The 19,697-nt window shown below is 47.5% G+C and overlaps 1 protein-coding gene across 2 annotated transcripts in view; it reads right to left on the reverse strand.

Moving 5' to 3' along the window:
- The window catches only part of gab2 (GRB2 associated binding protein 2), an 87,248-nt gene extending 67,810 nt beyond the window's left edge, over positions 1-19,438 (reverse strand). For both annotated transcript variants that reach the window (XM_004912182.4, XM_002936547.5), the window contains exon 1: positions 18,920-19,438. In XM_004912182.4, coding sequence (XP_004912239.1) covers positions 18,920-18,991 — 72 coding nt within the window. In that variant the 5' untranslated portion in view covers positions 18,992-19,438. The remainder of the gene's footprint in view (positions 1-18,919) is intronic.
- Positions 19,439-19,697: the final 259 nt, after the last annotated feature.

Below are 19,697 nucleotides of genomic sequence, written 5' to 3' on the forward strand. Positions count from 1 at the left end.
CAAGTACCTATAAAGGGAAGAAGGTAACTAATTATTACTAACGAGCGCTCTATACAAGCACATCTGCCCGGCGTTCAGGAAACATTGAGAAGTTTGTGTATTTGCTGTGCTGGGCTCCATTCACGCGGGGCTTTCAGCACAACAGGTGCAGGGCCGCCCTAGGGGCACAAACAAATGTTATCAGGTTACTGGGGCCCCGTTCCAATGGTTTGTTTGCAGAAGAGGGAGAAAAAAAATATATGACAACAGAGCATTATTTGGAGTGAATAATTCTAGTTGCAGATGCATTTGGGGACACAATGGGGGAGGATTTGCAGTAACCAGGCAACTCGGTAGGAGCGGAGGGGCAAATAATTGCGCTTTTTCTTTTTAAGGGACTAGGAAAAACATTTCTAAAAAGGCGGGGGGGGGGGGGCAAAACAACCAGGTACAAATAGGGGGATCAAGGCCAAAATGGCTTCCCATTGTGATTTACTGCACACAGAGAGACTTGCATGGGAACCCATACATCTATATTTTGGGGCAATATGCAGCCTCTTCATGATGTTTAATGTAATAATCTGGTTTGGAACAGTTCCCTAAGCCCCGCCCCCTGTTCCCCTGCTGATTGGCTGGCTACTTTGTGACTCAAATAAAATGTAACAGTAGTCGCCTGTCCTCAGCCTGCCTCCTCCCAATCCCACAATCCCCTGCTGCACATGTGATGTCTATAAGGAAAGGAACATCCCAGTGCAATGCATTGTGGGTTATGTAGTTCCTGCATGCTGTCTGTAAGCTGTGGGGAAGTTGTTACAATCTGTAACATCAGTGTTTTAGTCCCTCCTCCCCTGCCAGGATTTCAAATGATGCAGAAAGAGTAGAACTGTTTTGCAGCTGGATTTCAGCATATAAAAATGTATTTATTCCTACTGTTTGAAGGAACAGATTACAGGGATAGGGATATTAGGGGTTTCTGTGTTGTTTGGGGTTCTAATAAATGTTGGTTTGGAAGCTGGCATAGAGGTAGCAGGGGGTGCAGTTACTCTTGAAAACAAAGCTCCGTCCATAGAGTGACGTCACAATGTGCATTTAGTAGGACGATCAGCAAAGAGAGACAATTTGTACAGAGGAACATAAAGGTACACGGTGTCTCCTCCTCATCATCCACTTGTGGCTTTGTTTGCTGCGCCGAGTATTCCCCTACCCAACAAATCCCATGCAGACAAACATGATGCGCAGTCTGACAGCGACGCTTATGGCACAGAACGTACCGTGCTGATTTGATGTTTCTGCTCCTTTAGTGTTTTTATGGTGATACGGTTTAATGGCAATTCATAACCAGATATAAAGCCTTATTCCTGCTATGGGGACAGCTGCCCCGTATCTGCAGTATTATCCCTATGGCACTCACAAGCCTTCCCTTGGCCACAGGCTAGCAGTGTTAGCAGCCGGCTACTGAACTGGGATACAATATGCATTTGGGGCAGGGATGGGATTAAAGAGCTTACAATCTATTCTACAGATTTCCATGGGAATATGTCCCTGAGTAACTCAAATCCTCTGAAGTTTAAATGACTGAAAAGACAATAATTCCCGCGGTACAGATGCCCAACGTGTTAGGAACTATCTGCTCCTTTAAATGTCTGGCTTGGTGCCTTCCTGCCAGCGAGAATTGCCAACGATGGTAATTAGGGGAAAGTGAATGAACTAGTTAAGCTGGCGCTGCCACTGCCTTCCTACGGCGGAACCTTTATAGGCTCCCCGAGCGCCAATCCTACCACTGGGAAAATGTGTGTTTATAAATTATAAGGATATTATTATTAAAGGCACAAGGCTGCAGGCTGAGTTATACAGGGAACTCTGAGTATCACTCATGTATTATAAGGGATAATGTACCCCCTACTGTAAATGATAAGGATATTAGCAGTCACTGAGGGGTTCTGTGCCCATATAAAGGCACAAGGCTGCAGGCTGAGTTATACAGGGAACTCTGAGTATCACTCATGTATTATAAGGGATAATGTACCCCCTACTGTAAATGATAAGGATATTAGCAGTCACTGAGGGGTTCTGTGCCCATATAAAGGCACAAGGCTGCAGGCCGAGTTATACAGGGAACTCTGAGTATCACTCATGTATTATAAGGGATAATGTACCCCCTACTGTAAATGATAAGGATATTAGCAGTCACTGAGGGGTTCTGTGCCCATATAAAGGCACAAGGCTGCAGGCTGAGTTATACAGGGAACTCTGAGTATCCCTCATGTATTATAAGGGATAATGTACCCCCTACTGTAAATGATAAGGATATTAGCAGTCACTGAGGGGTTCTGTGCCCATATAAAGGCACAAGGCTGCAGGCTGAGTTATACAGGGAACTCTGAGTATCCCTCATGTATTATAAGGGATAATGTACCCCCTACTGTAAATGATAAGGATATTAGCAGTCACTGAGGGGTTCTGTGCCCATATAAAGGCACAAGGCTGCAGGAGGAAATTTGTGACCACATATTTACCACAATCAGGTGACTGAGTTTAAAAGGCTCAGGGTCCAGGGCTTTACTATATGAATTGTGTACATGATATTTGTGAATGTGTAATGGAATAAAGGGTAAATACGAGCAAAAAGCTCAACACAAAAAGGATATTTGTTTAGAACATTTAAAGTCAACTATAAAATAAGCGCTAAAGATGATGATGATTAAATGAACATTCCAGTGAGTTAAAATAGAAAATACAGCATTCCTTTGTGCATAGATACTTGTTCTCCCCACCCCGACAAAAATTCAAATAAACACACACACACACACATACACACCTGAACCGCTTCTACGGCACCGACTCACCCGTATGTTCTAGTGCAAATGTTAGTGCAAAACAGGGGGCTTTATTGGGGTCTTTACTTCTGGGCAAAGTAGGTCAAATTCTCAGGTTTTAGGGACCCTGGGAATGGACGCCTGGTTCATTCCATTGTTAGAGAGACCCCACCCCCTGTGCCATAGGCGGGTACCGTATGGGTGACTTTTTGGTGCATAGTGTAGCATGAAAAGTGCCAGGGGCAGAGTTGTAGGTTACTGTAGGGCAAATACCCAGTGAGGTGCCCCATCATTTATCATTAAACCTATTATTATTATTATTGCCTTGTATGTACCCACAGAGACAGGACAGCCTTCCCACGGCCTCATCACAAGGAAGTAGCACAACATATAACCAATAATCCAATATGGGGAAAAACACAAAATGTCACATTCTGCCCAGACACAAAGAAGGTAATAGGATAAAAGGAACAAAGGTATAATAACCCGCAGCAACCAATTAGATTTTTGCTTTGCAACAGTCCCCCTTTTAAACTTTGGGAAGAAGATATATAAGGATATATTATAAGACAATGACCCACTGTGCCCCCTGTACCCACTGTGCCCCCTATACCTACTGTGCCCCTGTACCCACTGTGCCCCAAATACCTACTGTGCCCCCTACTATGCCCCCTATACCCACTGTGCCCCCTATACCTACTGTATGTATGTATGTATATATGTATATCTTTATTTATAAAGTGCTACTTATGTACGCAGCGCTGTACAGTAAAATACATTAATACAAACGGGGTTATTAAGATAATAATAGATAAATACACAGTATAACAATAAATACAAATAAATACAAGATACAGTTGCAATAAGTTAAGAGTAAAAGACACAAGAGGATGGAGGTCCCTGCCCCGTAGAACTTACAATCTTTTCTGTGCCCCCTATACCTACTGTATGTATGTATGTATGTATATCTTTATTTATAAAGTGCTACTTATGTACCCAGCGCTGTACAGTAGAATAGATTAATACAAACGGGGGGTTATAAAGATAACAATAGATAAATACAAAGTATAACAATAAATACAAATAAATACAAGATACAGTTGCAATAAGTTAAGAGTCAAAGACACAAGAGGATGGAGGTCCCTGCCCCGTAGAGCTTACAATCTATACTGTGCCCCCTATACCTACTGTGCCCCCAGGAGTAGTAGAGTCAGTTTCCTCTATCGTTCTGTCTCTGACAGTATCAGATTGCCCTGCTCCTATTCATTCCCGTTTCTACTTCTGCAACCTGTTCTATACTGATCTCTCACAATAGCAGCAGTTTAAAGGGGAAATTCACTTCAAAATGAACTTTCAGGCCCATGGCACACCAGGCGTAGACATAAATGAAAGCGGTCTATCAGCAGCGGCAACTGTGCCATAGATCTTAACTATAATGGAGACAATGGTCTTCAAAGTCATGTCCCATTAAAAACTAAATCAAAGGTAACTTACCCTTTAAATATATACCAAGACTACTAAAGTGCTGCATGTATTTTCCCTGTACAGGAACGGCTCCATGGGGCCCCAACAGACTTCACAGACACCCAACATCCTTCAGACAAATGCAACTTATCATTTAGCTTCACTGTCACATTTAAGTCACAAACTTGTTGTGGTTTCCAGTAGCCGAGTCCCTTGCGTGGGTTTCTGCCCATTGCGGTCTGTTTGGTTACATCCCACACTGACACACACAGCAAAGGCAAAGTAGCCGCCACTTTCTGCAACACCAACAAGTTTTACAGCTTAAACCTTTATAACCAGCCCAACCAGTTCGGAAGGCGGCCTTGCATTAGGGCCTTGCATTAGGGCCTTGCATTAGAGCCTTGCATTAGGGCCTTGCATTAGGGCCTTGCATTAGGGCCTTGCATTAGAGCCTTGCATTAGGGCCTTGCATTAGGGCCTTGCATTAGGGCCTTGCATTAGGGCCTTGCATTAGGGCCTTGCATTAGGGCCTTGCATTAGGGCCTTGCATTAGGGCCTTGCATTAGGGCCTTGCATTAGAGCCTTGCATTAGGGCCTTGCATTAGGGCCTTGCATTAGGGCCTTGCATTAGGGCCTTGCATTAGGGCCTTGCCCAGCCGACTCCTGGGAACGGCACTGAATATGGAGGAGGGGGTCACAAATAAAGCAGAAAAGTCCCAATTAACATTAACCAGGAATATTCAACCTGCGGCCCTCCAGCTCTTATAACTTCAACCCCTCCAAGTACCTTCAGCTTTAAGAGATTCACTGGGAGTTATGTAATAAAAGACAGGTGCCCATGTGCAGTAACCCATAGCAACCAATCAACACCTTACTGGTTGCTATGGGTTACTGCTACTGGACAAACTTAGTGCCTTTCATTACATCTGGGGGTAAATCTCTTGTCAGGGCAAAGCATTCTGGGCCTTGGTTCTTTGTAACAGAGCATTCTGTCACAGTGGCACAGATCCTATCTGATCCCCCCATTGTAAGCAGCAGTCCTGCCCTGCTTTATGGCTGAGATTCTAGCTATCTGTATAACAGAGCATTCTGTCACAGTGGCACAGATCCTATCTGATCCCCCCATTGTAAGCAGCAGTCCTGCCCTGCTTTATGGCTGAGATTCTAGCTATCTGTATAACAGAGCATTCTGTCACAGTGGCACAGATCCTATCTGATCCCCCCATTGTAAGCAGCAGTCCTGCCCTGCTTTATGGCTGAGATTCTAGCTATCTGTATAACAGAGCATTCTGTCACAGTGGCACAGATCCTATCTGATCCCCCCATTGTAAGCAGCAGTCCTGCCCTGCTTTATGGCTGAGATTCTAGCTATCTGTATAACAGAGCATTCTGTCACAGTGGCACAGATCCTATCTGATCCCCCCATTGTAAGCAGCAGTCCTGCCCTGCTTTATGGCTGAGATTCTAGCTATCTGTATAACAGAGCATTCTGTCACAGTGGCACAGGTCCCATTATCGATAGAATCTCAGCCATAAAGCAGGGCAGGACTGCTGCTTACAATGGGGGGATCAGATAGGATCTGTGCCACTGTGACAGAATGCTCTGTTATACAGATAGCTAGAATCTCAGCCATAAAGCAGGGCAGGACTGCTGCTTACAATAGGTCTGTGCCTCTAACACTGTATAACTGCCTTTATAAGGGTTCAGCTCAGTCCTTGTAGAACCATCTTGGCTCTCGGCTGCAGGACAGTAACGGTAACGGTGGGACAAGCAGCATTTTAGGGAGAGGACAAAAGGGCCGACGGTTTCTTAGCGACACAAGAGTTTGTGGCCTCATCTAAACCCTGAGACCTGAAAACATTCCCCTTGGAGGCCCCCTGGCTGTGCGGCTTTATCACTCCCTGCACCCTCGCTGTCCCAGCCCCATACGTACACGGATATTTAGCAGGTGAAGTAGTGTCTGTGGCGCTTACATACTGGCTCTGTACCCCAAATGTGCCGGAAATCTGACTAATTCTGCCAACTTCTATCTCTTATAGACTTGGGGGCACCGTACATGCGCTACATGTAATATAGGGGCGCTACATGTAATATAGGGGCGCTACATGTAATATAGGGGATGCAACATTTAATATAGGGGATGCAACATGTAATATAGGGGATGCAACATGTAATATAGGGGCGCTACATGTAATATAGGGGCGCTACATGTAATATAGGGGATGCAACACGTAATATAGGGGCGCTACATGTAATATAGGGGCGCTACATGTAATTTAGGGGCGCTACATGTAATATAGGGGTGCAACATGTAATATAGGGGATGCAACATGTAATATAGGGGAGCTACATGTAATACAGGGGATGCAACATGTAATATAGGGGAGCTACATGTAATACAGGGGATGCAACATGTAATACAGGGGAGCTACATGTAATACAGGGGATGCAACATGTAATATAGGGGTGCTACATGTAATACAGGGGTGCTACATGTAATACAGGGGTGCTACATGTAATACAGGGGTGCTACATGTAATACAGGGGTGCTACATGTAATACAGGGGTGCTACATGTAATACAGGGGTGCTACATGTAATATAGGGGAGCTACATGTAATACAGGGGATGCAACATGTAATATAGGGATGCTACATATAATACAGGGGCGCTACATGTAATATAGGGGATGCAACATGTAATATAGGGGCGCTACATGTAATATAGGGGATGCAACATGTAATATAGGGGCGCTACATGTAATATAGGGGATGCAACATGTAATATAGGGTGCTACATATAATACAGGGGTGCTACATGTAATACAGGGGTGCTACATGTAATACAGGGGTGCTACATGTAATACAGGGGATGCAACATGTGATATAGGGGATGCTACATATAATACAGGGGTGCTACATATAATACAGGGGTGCTACATGTAATACAGGGGTGCTACATGTAATATAGGGGTGCCAAGATCTGCCCCACGGCACAGAAGGTGGCGTCAGTCTCAAGGTGGCTTCTGTGTTTTACATGGAAGAAACGTCCCCCCTTAAAGGAACAGTTCAGTGTAAAAATAAAATTGGGTAAATAGAAGGTGGCAGTTGGTAACTTGAAGTGGGGGGGGGGGGCCACATGGGATATAACGGTTTGGTTAGCGAGCACACAGGTCTGGTTTAAAGGCAAACTAACTGAACAGTTAGTCCCACGTGGCAAAAGTCATTATTTGGGAAGAACTATTTGAATATGATATGATGATGATATGAAAAGGTTAACTTCCCCTTTAACTGCCACTCTAGAACAACTTTTCAGCAGCGAGAGGGTTAATGGCAGCCTGCGACTGTCTCCTTAGCAGAACCAGCCCAGATTCCTGCTCGCTTTCTGTTTGATATGAAGCGTAAGTCAACACTGAACAGCTGCCGGCCATTTCCAGGCGCCCCCCCCCCAGCGAAGGCCGGGAGCCCCTACCCGCGCCTGCCAAACATTTGCTCTGCGTTATCGGTTCCGCCGCGCTCCTTTGTTGCTGTACAGTTCCTAGCAGGTTGCAGCTCATCCCTGGGGGGGCCACAAACATACAACCTATGGCGCTGGCAGTCAGGTAGGGTCTAGGAAGTGTAGCAGGCAAATGACTAAAGGGGAAATTCATCTCTCTTTTCATATAAGACAATGACCCATTTTACATGTAAAGGACAAGTAAAGGCTAAAACACTGTGGGATGACAGTTTGCCCATTTATCCAATATGGAGGCAAAGAGTGATTTGCCCCAATGCCCATTGACAGATAGATTCAACCATGCTGAACACAACTAAAATAGCGTTGGGGGGGGGGGCATGAACTACTAGCCAGGAGGCAACCCTAGACAAGGGGGGGGGCATGAAGTCCTTATTTATACAGTGACGCCAGCCTATCAAATCTCCAGTGACCCCCCCCAAACATAAAGCTCCACCTATTCCCCCCCCCCACTGAAACTGCCCCTTTAAATGCCATTTTTTAAACAACTGCACCGCAAAGCCTGAATATTTGTATATTGACTCCAGTAAAGTCAAAGCATTTTAGCTCCACCCCCCCCAAGAACATGGTGCCACAAGAGGGCGCTGTTTCATTACCACGTATAGCAAGCACCGAGGCAGCTCCCACATCCATCTTAATACTGAACATAAACAGAGAATTCCATAATTCAGTGTATATAAAGCCTCATACATTCAGGAAATGGGATCATTATGGGACAGCGCTAACCAATAACTCATTGTCGGTTTCTATACTGGGAAATAGTCCAGGTTGCGCTGCCGGGGCAGGGGGCTTATTAGGCAGCATATAGACGTAATCGTCCCCATCATTTCCTGAATATCAGCCCCCGCCATACGCAGCCCCGCACTGCACGTCCATTCGGCTTCTTGATAATGTCACTGGGCTATAATTATAATTATTCAGCACTGTAAATGCCATTCCCGACCTGCGGCCCCAGCAAGGAAATGACCCCTTTTACCTGAACATAATGGAATAAAAATATGAATTGCCCCCCCCCGGGGCTATTACACAGGGTCTCTGAGGAAGCGTAACCAGAATATGGAACTTCTCCACCCAAATAAATGGAACTTTCCAATATTGCATTCATTACAATGGAACTGTAAAGGGAAAGCAGTATCTGCTGAGTCAGTATTCTGACTCCTGAAACAATGTAGCAGAAGGCAGCTGATTGAGCCTAAGTGGGCGACGCAGATGAAAGGAAAAGCAAACGCGCGGCTGACAAGCGGAGAGACCATTTTGCCTGTTTGGGGACCCGGCAGTTTTGTGTTTATTTTTTTTTTTCATGATTAAGAAGCGAATGAATGGAGTCGCGTTACAGCGCAAATAGAAAAAAAAAAAATACAAAATAAATCCTTATTTCCTGTACTGCGACCTCGTACGTCGTCAGCCCCGGGGTAATTGTGTCCACCTGTTCTTCTGCAAATAACCTGTTATCATATCCCGACGGCGCGGGAGCGGAAGAGAATTACAGCATGAAATTTACAGAGGGAAAGAAAAAGGGATAAATACTGGAAGCGTCTGCCAAAAAGCAAACAGTTATTGCAGTATTAAAGGGCAAATACACAGGAGTTTTCCAGCTGCACTGTGCTTAGTACAGATGAATGGTATATCTCTGTACAGGCTATGAGCAAACTTAGGGGGCTGTTCCTGCTGAATTGTGCTTAGTACAGGGGAATCCCTATGTGCCATAGTTTTATGGTATCTCTCTGTACAGGCTATGAGCAAACTTAGGGGGCTGTTCCTGCTGAATTGTGCTTAGTACAGGGGAATCCCTATTCTGCCATAGTTTTATGGTATCTCTCTGTACAGGCTATGGGCAAACTTAGGGGGCTGTTCCTGCTGAATTGTGCTTAGTACAGGGGAATCCCTATGTGCCATAGTTTTATGGTATCTCTCTGTACAGACTATGGGCAAACTTAGGGGGCTGTTCCTGCTGAATTGTGCTTAGTACAGGGGAATCCCTATGTGCCATAGTTTTATGGTATCTCTCTGTACAGGCTATGAGCAAACTTAGGGGGCTGTTCCTGCTGAATTGTGCTTAGTACAGGGGAATCCCTATGCTGCCATAGTTTTATGGTATCTCTCTGTACAGTCTATGAGCAAACTTAGGGGGCTGTTCCTGCTGAATTGTGCTTAGTACAGGGGAATCCCTATGCTGCCATAGTTTTACGGTATCTCTCTGTACAGGCTATGAGCAAACTTAGGGGGCTGTTCCTGCTGAATTGTGCTTAGTACAGGGGAATCCCTATGCTGCCATAGTTTTATGGTATCTCTCTGTACAGGCTATGAGCAAACTTAGGGGGCTGTTCCTGCTGAATTGTGCTTAGTACAGGGGAATCCCTATGCTGCCATAGTTGTATGGTATCTCTCTGTACAGTCTATGAGCAAACTTAGGGGGCTGTTCCTGCTAGATTGTGCTTAGTACAAGGGAATCCCTATGCTGCCATAGCTTTACATTATTTTACAGAACAAGCTATAAGAATAGTTGAAGATGAAAAAAGTGCCCCAAAGATAATCATCCTGGGGCCCATTATAAAATTAGAGCAGAAACGACATTTGCCATGGGCCCTACAGCCTCGGTGTCAGAGAGGGGCCCATAGGGCCCATCAGAGAACCTAAGATCAAGGCCTTCTAAGTGAACTTATGATGGTAATAATATGAGTATTGTCCTTGGCTGCAGCCCACTAGAGTCAGGGCCCACCTCGAGACCTTCTGGCAGGTCGGCAGACCAAGAAGTGCCCATACCCTTCCATTACCACAAACTGAGCGGAAAAGTCCCAAAACGGACAGGGTTAACTGGGTGGGACCGGGAAGGATCATGGGTTGGGCCTAAAACTTTCCTTTTTTATTTATAAATGTAAAAAATTACTATATATATAATTTTTTCATATTTAGTGATTTATGGGCTATTAGCAGTTTTATACTGCCAATATCAGGCTTTCTGCTCAATTGCTCTCTTCCAGAGTCAGAGACCATAGGGTTACCTGAGGCTGCAAGGGGCACATAGTCAGGGCATTTACATCCCATAATACCAACATTTCTATAATAAGGGATACTGTACTACAGTCTATTGTGAGTGCAGCCTGGCAGCTGTGGGGTTGGTTAGGGTTAGTGCAACACACACTGTATAACACGTAGTCTCTCCCAGGCTCCATTGAAACATCTGGAAGCCGCAGTACCCCACCCTGGGTCCCGGCTTATCTGGGTGGAGTGTGTTTATCCCTCTATTGACAGGATTTCCCAACTTAACCATCAAGGAGCCAATCCCATGTGCAGCCGGTGCCGGGCCGGGGCCAAGCACGGCGCTCCATTGCTCTGGCCTGACATGATCTCAGCCGCATCTGCGCTAAATGAAATATAATGAAATCCTCTGGGTTCCGAATATTTCTCGGCTGATTCATAGGCGGCAACTGCTTTCTAATATCAGCTACCAGTGACATTTACAAAGAAGGAAACTTGATATAAAGATATATACAGGGGGGGATCTGTGGTCAGACCTGCTGGCTGAATATGTTTCAGAGATGTGGGAGAGGATAAGGTCAAACTGTGGCCCTATAAGGGTCAGGGGCCAACAATGTTCCTACATGTCTCTGTAATGACCTGGAAAATGTATCTTAAAGGGGAACTCCACCAAAACGCAACTTTGCAATATACACCAATTAAACAATCTGCAGCCTTTTCATGATGTTTAATGTCATAATCTGGTTTGGAACAGTTCCCTAAGCCCCGCCCCCTGTTCCCCTGCTGATTGGCTGAGTACTTTGTGACTCAAATAAAATGTAACAGTAGTCGTCTGTCCTCAGCCTGCCTCCTCCCAATCCCACAATTCCCTGCTGCACACGTGATGTCAATAAGGAAAGGAACATCCCAGTGCAATGCATTGTGGGTTATGTAGCTCCTGCATGCTGTCTGTAAGCTGTGGGGAAGTTGTTACAATCTGTAACATCAGTAGTTTAGTCCCTCCTCCCCTGCCAGGATTTCAAATGATGCAGAAAGAGTAGAACTGTTTTGCAGCTGGATTTCAGCATATAAACATGGGTTTTTATTCCTACTGTTTGAAGGAACAGATTACAGTGATAGGGATATTAGGGGTTTCTGTGTTGTGTGGGCTCTTTAACTAATTATGATTCAGGAGCCAGAGTTCCCCATTAAATTGATTTATACAAGGGAAGGGATGAACTTGATTTACTGTATGTACATGGGTATTTTATCCCATGCTGCAACATATTTAACATTTTACGCTCGTCAGGATCTGGCGGCAGAGTGATCAGGGTAAGGAAGCTAAGCAGGGCAGAGGAACCTTGCTATGATAACAACAGATACGGATAAAAACAGATTTCTCAGCATATACATAAGGGAGGTGCACTTTAGAGATTCACTAGCTTAAATGGAAGTCACTCTCAGTCCGGTGCAGAAGTGGTTAATAGTGCATCACACACTGCAGAGACCCCTCCAGCAGAACATCAGGGGGGGGGCTGGGCAAGTGGCTGAAACAGGATCAGGTTGGTATCGATCCCAGCAGACCCAATGATGAGATGCAGCCTGCACTGATGGAGGGTTCCTGCATTTGCATGGTGGGGAGGGGGGGTCTGGCAGGCTCTCTAATCCTCTCCTGTTACAGCATTAAAGAACTATTCCCCAATGAGTCCAAGAGACACCCCCCTCTAAAAAAAACTGACAGCTAATGGATGTGCCCATCACTGGGTCGGAGTCAGTAGGTCAGCAGCAAGGTCACAGGGAAAGAACTGCACCGAGGGTTTCCCATTCTGCCCTTGGCTTCCCCCCCCCCCCCTATTTTTTATCATCTCTCTCACCCTGAAAGTACTTTCACTTTCCAACGCCCATAGTTCTTTAGAGCAACTGCGGAAGGAGGAGAAGGGAGTCTAATAAACATTAACATTCACACTTATACTGTATAATGAACTCCTACTTATCTGTAAACCCGAGACACAGGCTGCAGCTGGGGGAAAGGATGGGCTCCTTATGCTTAATAATGTAGAGTGCTATTCAAAGACAATTTGCAATTGGTCTTCATTTATTATTATTTGCAGTTTTTTTTTTTTTAATTATTTGAATTTCTGTTCAGCAGTTTTCCAGTTTGGAGTTTCAGCTAGGAGTTATCTGGTTGCTAGGGTGTAACTTACCTTAGCAACCAGGGTGTAGTTTGAATGAGAGACTGGTATATGAATAGAAAAGGCAATGAATAGTAAAATAAGTTCTAAAAAGTAGCAATAACAATACAATTGTAGCCTCACAGAGCAATCGTTTTTGGATGCCGGGGTCAGTGACCCCCATTTGAAAGCTGCAAAGAGCAAATAATGAAACAACTATAATGGGTTTGGCGCATCCCTAGAAATTAGATTGTAAGCTCCAGTGGCTCCCCATCTTCTGCTAATTACCACACATACTCTGGGCTGCTGTCACTTACCTGAGTTTAGGGACAATATACCGTATATACAGAATATACCAGTCACAATACAAGGCTTCCTGACAGCAGCCCACTGAGCACGTGCAGTGCCACTGACACACAAAAGACTGCCTAACAAGATGGAGGAGTAGCTGCTTTGGACAATACTAAAGGCTCATTACTGCTATACGGCTGCCATACCCTCTGGGCTTGTACAGTGAGCTGAATACATAGAATACTGCATTTCCAGCCAGGTTATATTTTAGGGTTTAGTTCTCCTTTACTAATTACCGTAATTAATAAATCACATTCCCTTTACATAAAATAAATAGGGACAGAAAACTATTTACTTATTGTATATTTTGTATCTTTCTGGGGCTCATTTTGGACATTTGCTCATCAAGTAAATACGGGTCAGTGGCACTTGTCACCACGGCTGAACTACAGACTGCTCAGGCAGGGGGGGCTTGGAAATATGGACTTGGTTGCCTGAGGGCTGAACTACATGGAGGGACTTTGGTCGGATAGAATTATCTGTCATATAGAATCTCATCATCCCATAATATCTCACCGACAGTGGTTTCCTTTTGCACTGAGCCCCCTAACATCCCCGGTCTGGCCTGTCCTACACTCACTCACCCCCGGTCTGGCCTGTCCTACACTCACTCACCCCCGGTCTGGCCTGTCCTACACTCACTCACCCCCGGTCTGGCCTGTCCTACACTCACTCACCCCCGGTCTGTCCCATCCTACACTCACTCACCCCCGGTCTGGCCCCTCCTACACTCACTCACCCCCGGTCTGGCCCCTCCTACACTCACTCACCCCTGGTCTGGCCTGTCCTACACTCACTCACCCCCGGTCTGGCCAGTCCTACACTCACTCACCCCCGGTCTGGCCTGTCCTACACTCACTCACCCCCGGTCTGTCCCATCCTACACTCACTCACCCCCGGTCTGGCCTGTCCTACACTCACTCACCCCCGGTCTGTCCCATCCTACACTCACTCAACCCCGGTCTGGCCCCTCCTACACTCACTCACCCCCAGTCTGGCCCCTCCTACACTCACTCACCCCCGGTCTGGCCCGTCCTACACTCACTCACCCCCGGTCTGGCCTGTCCTACACTCGCTCACCCCCGGTCTGGCCAGTCCTACACTCGCTCACCCCCGGTCTGGCCAGTCCTACACTCACTCACCCCCGGTCTGTCCTACACTCACTCACCCCTGGTCTGGCCTGTCCTACACTCACTCACCCCCAGTCTGGCCAGTCCTACACTCACTCACCCCCGGTCTGGCCAGTCCTACACTCACTCACCCCCGGTCTGGCCAGTCCTACACTCACTCACCCCCGGTCTGGCCTGTCCTACACTCACTTTCTAAAACATTAAGAATTCTACTGCCTAATTATACATTTAACAGAGGGACTGAGTTTTACCTGCAACTTACTTGCTTTCAAGGTTAAAACCCCCAAATGGTTGTCTATGTATGAATTTTATCGCACCCCCACTTAATGATTTTAAATGTACTGCTGAGAACAACTTCCCCTGTATTACATAACACCATGGACCCTTTCCTATCACTATGACATAGTACAGTACAAAGAGCAAAGATACCCTGAGCCCTATCCTGGTTGTACAGCTGTACAGTAAAGAGACATCAGGGCAGCCCAAGGGGAGACCCCCCCCAGGATAGTTTTAACACCCTAGGCATAGTTTTTTTTTTTTTTTTATATATATCTGATATGTTACATAGCGGATATTCAGCCCACCGCACAGTCAGTAAATACTGGCCCACATAGTAAGCTGATAGAACTTGGTATAAAGGCGGCACGGAGCGACCAAGCGCAACCAAGTGCCTTACGTATCCCCTTACCTTCTTTTTGTCTCGCCGCTTATCCCCCCCCCCTCTTGTAAACTCTCCCTCTGGTTTATTTATAACATATATACACTGTAGGGAGATCCCATCTACCCCCCCCCCCCCCAAGGCCAGCACAGCTCCATGGGAGATAAAGGGAAAACGTGACACTCCAGTCTCCGGCATTAACCCTTTAAGCACAGCGCAACCCTGCCCGCTTGTTGAAGACTTACAGCAAAATCCCCCATTGGACTGGGATTGCTTTGTCAAACATCCCCACTACCAGCTTTGCCATTACTCACAGGGCTTTATTATTTAATATAATATATATATAATGATAGCCCCTACACCTGCAGGGTCAGTTTCCCTTTAAAGAAGAACTAAGGGAAGCGGAACAGAGGAGACGGTATCCTTGGGTGCCCTATTGCCCAAGGGTGAGGCGATTACAAGCAGGCTACAAAACGCTATATGTGGCATTGTCTTATGATTCTCTAGTAAAGATTAGTTGCCCTTTAACGACTATATCTCTAGGAGCTATAGTAGTAGCCCAATAAGCTACAAGTAGGAGCTACTGATCTGTAGTACTAGGCTAGTCAGTGGCGTAACTACCATACAGGAGACCCTATAACTGGGGGGGGGGGGGGGGGGGCAAGTTCTTATCCCAGCTGCCAAGCACACATCCATCTGGGGGCTCGTTATTAGGCCACTGAGGCTAGTAGCCATCTACTAGGGGAAGCTACTAACCTCTAGTAGCCTTGTCAGCTAGGAGGTGCTAGTAATCTCTGTGTAGTAGTCTAGTCAACTACATGTAGTAACTACTATTCTGTGCAATATAGTTGTAGTCTATTCAGCTGCAGCTACAAATAACGGTGATAAAAGTGATTAAATTACATAGTAAAAGGGCAACTAAGCCTGCACCTTGACACTATAGCACCCATGCACCCTAACCCTGCTGCACCAGTAGTAATCTGGATTCCAGAGCCTGTAAAGAGCCAATAAAGAATTTTAACTGTTTCATTGCTATATATTTAATGTGCAATTGGCCCTAGGCAGTTTGGGTCAGATGGTACCAGCAAATAAAGGGTCTTTTCCCAGGTGGAGTGCTCTGTACTTGTTCCAACCTGACCAACTACAGCAGTCACAGTCACCTTTGTGTTTCCTATAGTTGGTACATTAAGGGTTAATGTATGGACTAACTCATATTAAATGTAGTTATAGCTTATAACTGTGTGTGTGTGTGTGTGTGTGTGTGTGTGTGTGTGTATATATATATATATATATATATATATATATATATATATATATATATATATATATATATATATATAGTATAGTATATAGGATTCTCGGCAATTTAGCTGGTAGGATATCCCTAACTTTAATAAACTCCAGATTGTGACAATATTCCCTAAGGGCAGGGAATGGGCGACAGTGCAGATTTAAACACTAAATCACAGAGAACCTCTCCTAGACCTAAAAGGGGTTAAAATGTATTTCCCCTGAGGCCCATATGTTCCACACATGCCCCAGTGACACTCATGGCTGTCAGTCCTGCTAGCTGCATTATTTATGGGGGGGGGCTATTGCTGACCTACAATTCCCAGCATCCCCTGCAGGTCACTATTTAACTCAGATTCAGTTCATAGAAGCACCTCGTACTTTCTCCCCGCATACTGCCAAGCGTGGCCCCCAACCAATTAGGGCCATAATAGCTGCATTTGTTACTAGCCCCCCCAGAAATCATGTGTGTTGGGTTGGGGGGGGGGGTTGGATAAAGCCCCGCCCCTATGCAGAGAACAATATACGGTATATAAGAACACTGCGAGTATACGGACAGGTGCTGCCCCCCCTTTGCCCCGCACCCGGGAACCTCCTCTGTGACGTCACCAGCCCAAACACCTGCCGCAATGTAACAAGCGGCGAAACGCAAACCCCGCAGCGTTCTGCTCCGCTTAGTGTTACACCTGCTGCTGTGTCATCAGAGGCAAACTTCTAACCGCCCCCGGCACTCAATGGGTTAATGGTTAATTAGGCTCCTCCCACTCCGCCTTTGTTTACAGTTTGAGTTCCGCGCACCTGTGACAGGTGCACACTCCCCCCCCTCACCCGATAAACATACACAGTGGGTTCCGACTACCCAGCACCAAACATACACAGTGGGTTCCGACTATCCAACACCAAACATACACAGTGGGTTCCGACTATCCAGCACCAAACATACACACAGTGGGTTCCGACTATCCAACACCAAACATACACAGTGGGTTCCGACTATCCAGCACCAAACATACACAGTGGGTTCCGACTATCCAACACCAAACATACACAGTGGGTTCCGACTATCCAACACAAAACACATACACAGTGGGTTCTCACTACCCAGCAGCAAACACAGTGCCCCACAGCAGCTTCTCTGCCCAACTGCCCCATGTGAGTGCCCAATAGCAGCTTCTCTGTCCAACTGCCCCATGTAAGTGCCCCACAGCAGCTTCCCTGCCCAGCTGCCCCATGTAATTGCCCCACAGCAGCTTCCCTGCCCAGCTGCCCCATGTAATTGCCCCACAGCAGCTTCCCTGCCCAGCTGCCCCATGTAATTGCCCCACAGCAGCTTCCCTGCCCAGCTGCCCCATGTAATTGCCCCACAGCAGCTTCCCTGCCCAGCTGCCCCATGTAATTGCCCCATAGCAGCTTCCCTGCCCAACTGCCCCATGTAATTGCCCCACAGCAGCTTCCCTGCCCAGTTGCCCCACAGCAGCTTCCCTGCCCAGTTGCCCCATACAAGTGCCCCATAGCAGCTTCCCTGCCCAGTTGCCCCATGTAATTGCCCCACAGCAGCTTCCCTGCCCAGTTGCCCCATGTAATTGCCCCACAGCAGCTTCCCTGCCCAGCTGCCCCATGTAATTGCCCCACAGCAGCTTCCCTGCCCAGTTGCCCCACAGCAGCTTCCCTGCCCAGTTGCCCCATACAAGTGCCCCATAGCAGCTTCCCTGCCCAGTTGCCCCATGTAATTGCCCCACAGCAGCTTCCCTGCCCAGTTGCCCCATGTAATTGCCCCACAGCAGCTTCCCTGCCCAGCTGCCCCATGTAATTGCCCCACAGCAGCTTCCCTGCCCAGCTGCCCCATGTAATTGCCCCATAGCAGCTTCCCTGCCCAACTGCCCCATGTAATTGCCCCACAGCAGCTTCCCTGCCCAGTTGCCCCACAGCAGCTTCCCTGCCCAGTTGCCCCATACAAGTGCCCCATAGCAGCTTCCCTGCCCAGTTGCCCCATGTAATTGCCCCACAGCAGCTTCCCTGCCCAGTTGCCCCATGTAATTGCCCCACAGCAGCTTCCCTGCCCAGCTGCCCCATGTAATTGCCCCACAGCAGCTTCCCTGCCCAGCTGCCCCATGTAATTGCCCCACAGCAGCTTCCCTGCCCAGCTGCCCCATGTAATTGCCCCACAGCAGTTTCCCTGCCCAGCTGCCCCATGTAATTGCCCCACAGCAGCTTCCCTGCCCAGCTGCCCCATGTAATTGCCCCACAGCAGCTTCCCTGCCCAGCTGCCCCATGTAATTGCCCCACAGCAGCTTCCCTGCCCAGCTGCCCCATGTAATTGCCCCATAGCCGCTTCCCTGCCCAGTTGCCCCATGTAATTGCCCCACAGCAGCTTCCCTGCCCAGCTGCCCCATGTAATTGCCCCATAGCAGCTTCCCTGCCCAGCTGCCCCATGTAATTGCCCCATAGCCGCTTCCCTGCCCAGTTGCCCCATGTAATTGCCCCATAGCAGCTTCCCTGCCCAGCTGCCCCATGTAATTGCCCCATAGCCGCTTCCCTGCCCAGTTGCCCCATGTAATTGCCCCACTCCTCCCAGCCACATGTACTTACATATCTCCGTAACTTCTTCTCCGGGGGGGATTTTCTGAGCCAGCCGCAATAAACCACTTCTCCGCCGCTCATCCTGGGGGGGTCGGATAACCGGGAGGCGGTTATGGGGTCCGGGCACGACTCCTCCTTGCCCTGTTAGCCCGGCAGCATTGGGAACAGAACCAGCACCGCAAGCCAAGGTGTCTCGGTACCGGGGGTGGGTCACTCACTTTCCATGGGGGGGTCAGACTTTCCCAGCAGTTAGAGCACCATCAGTACCATCAGGGGGGCACTCACAGTACCATGGGTGGGGGGTCTCTCCTGCAGTGTCCCAGAGCCACCCAGGGGGTGAGGGGGGGGGCAGCCAGTACAGTGCCCCCTCTGTACCAGCATACAGTGCCCTCACTGTGCTGAATGATGCGCCTTCATCCCGGGCTGCCCGGTCCCTGCTGTCCCCTCTGTCCCCTCCTGTCTCAGCCACAGCCGCTTTGGGAAGCAGGAAACTGTCTCTCTGTGTGTGTGTATGTCTCCCAGAGCAGTGCAGCCTAGCCACACCCATATTTCTGGAGTGGGCGTGGTCACCAGCTGGGGCTTTTAACCCTTCAGCTGGCAGGGAGTTTGTCAACGCCTTTGGGTGACTCAGGCAATCAAGTGGTTAAACTCACACCCCTGCCTAAAGCCCAATAAAGAAATGGATTTATATACAGCCCAATGCAATGACTGCAATTCAGTTAGCAGGGACGCAAATACCAAGGAAATCTATCCCAGCAAGAGCCCCTGTTATACTGGGGGTGCAAAT

Source organism: Xenopus tropicalis, chromosome 2 (assembly GCF_000004195.4).
Source record: "Xenopus tropicalis strain Nigerian chromosome 2, UCB_Xtro_10.0, whole genome shotgun sequence".
In the NCBI taxonomy this organism is placed as follows: domain Eukaryota; kingdom Metazoa; phylum Chordata; class Amphibia; order Anura; family Pipidae; genus Xenopus; species Xenopus tropicalis.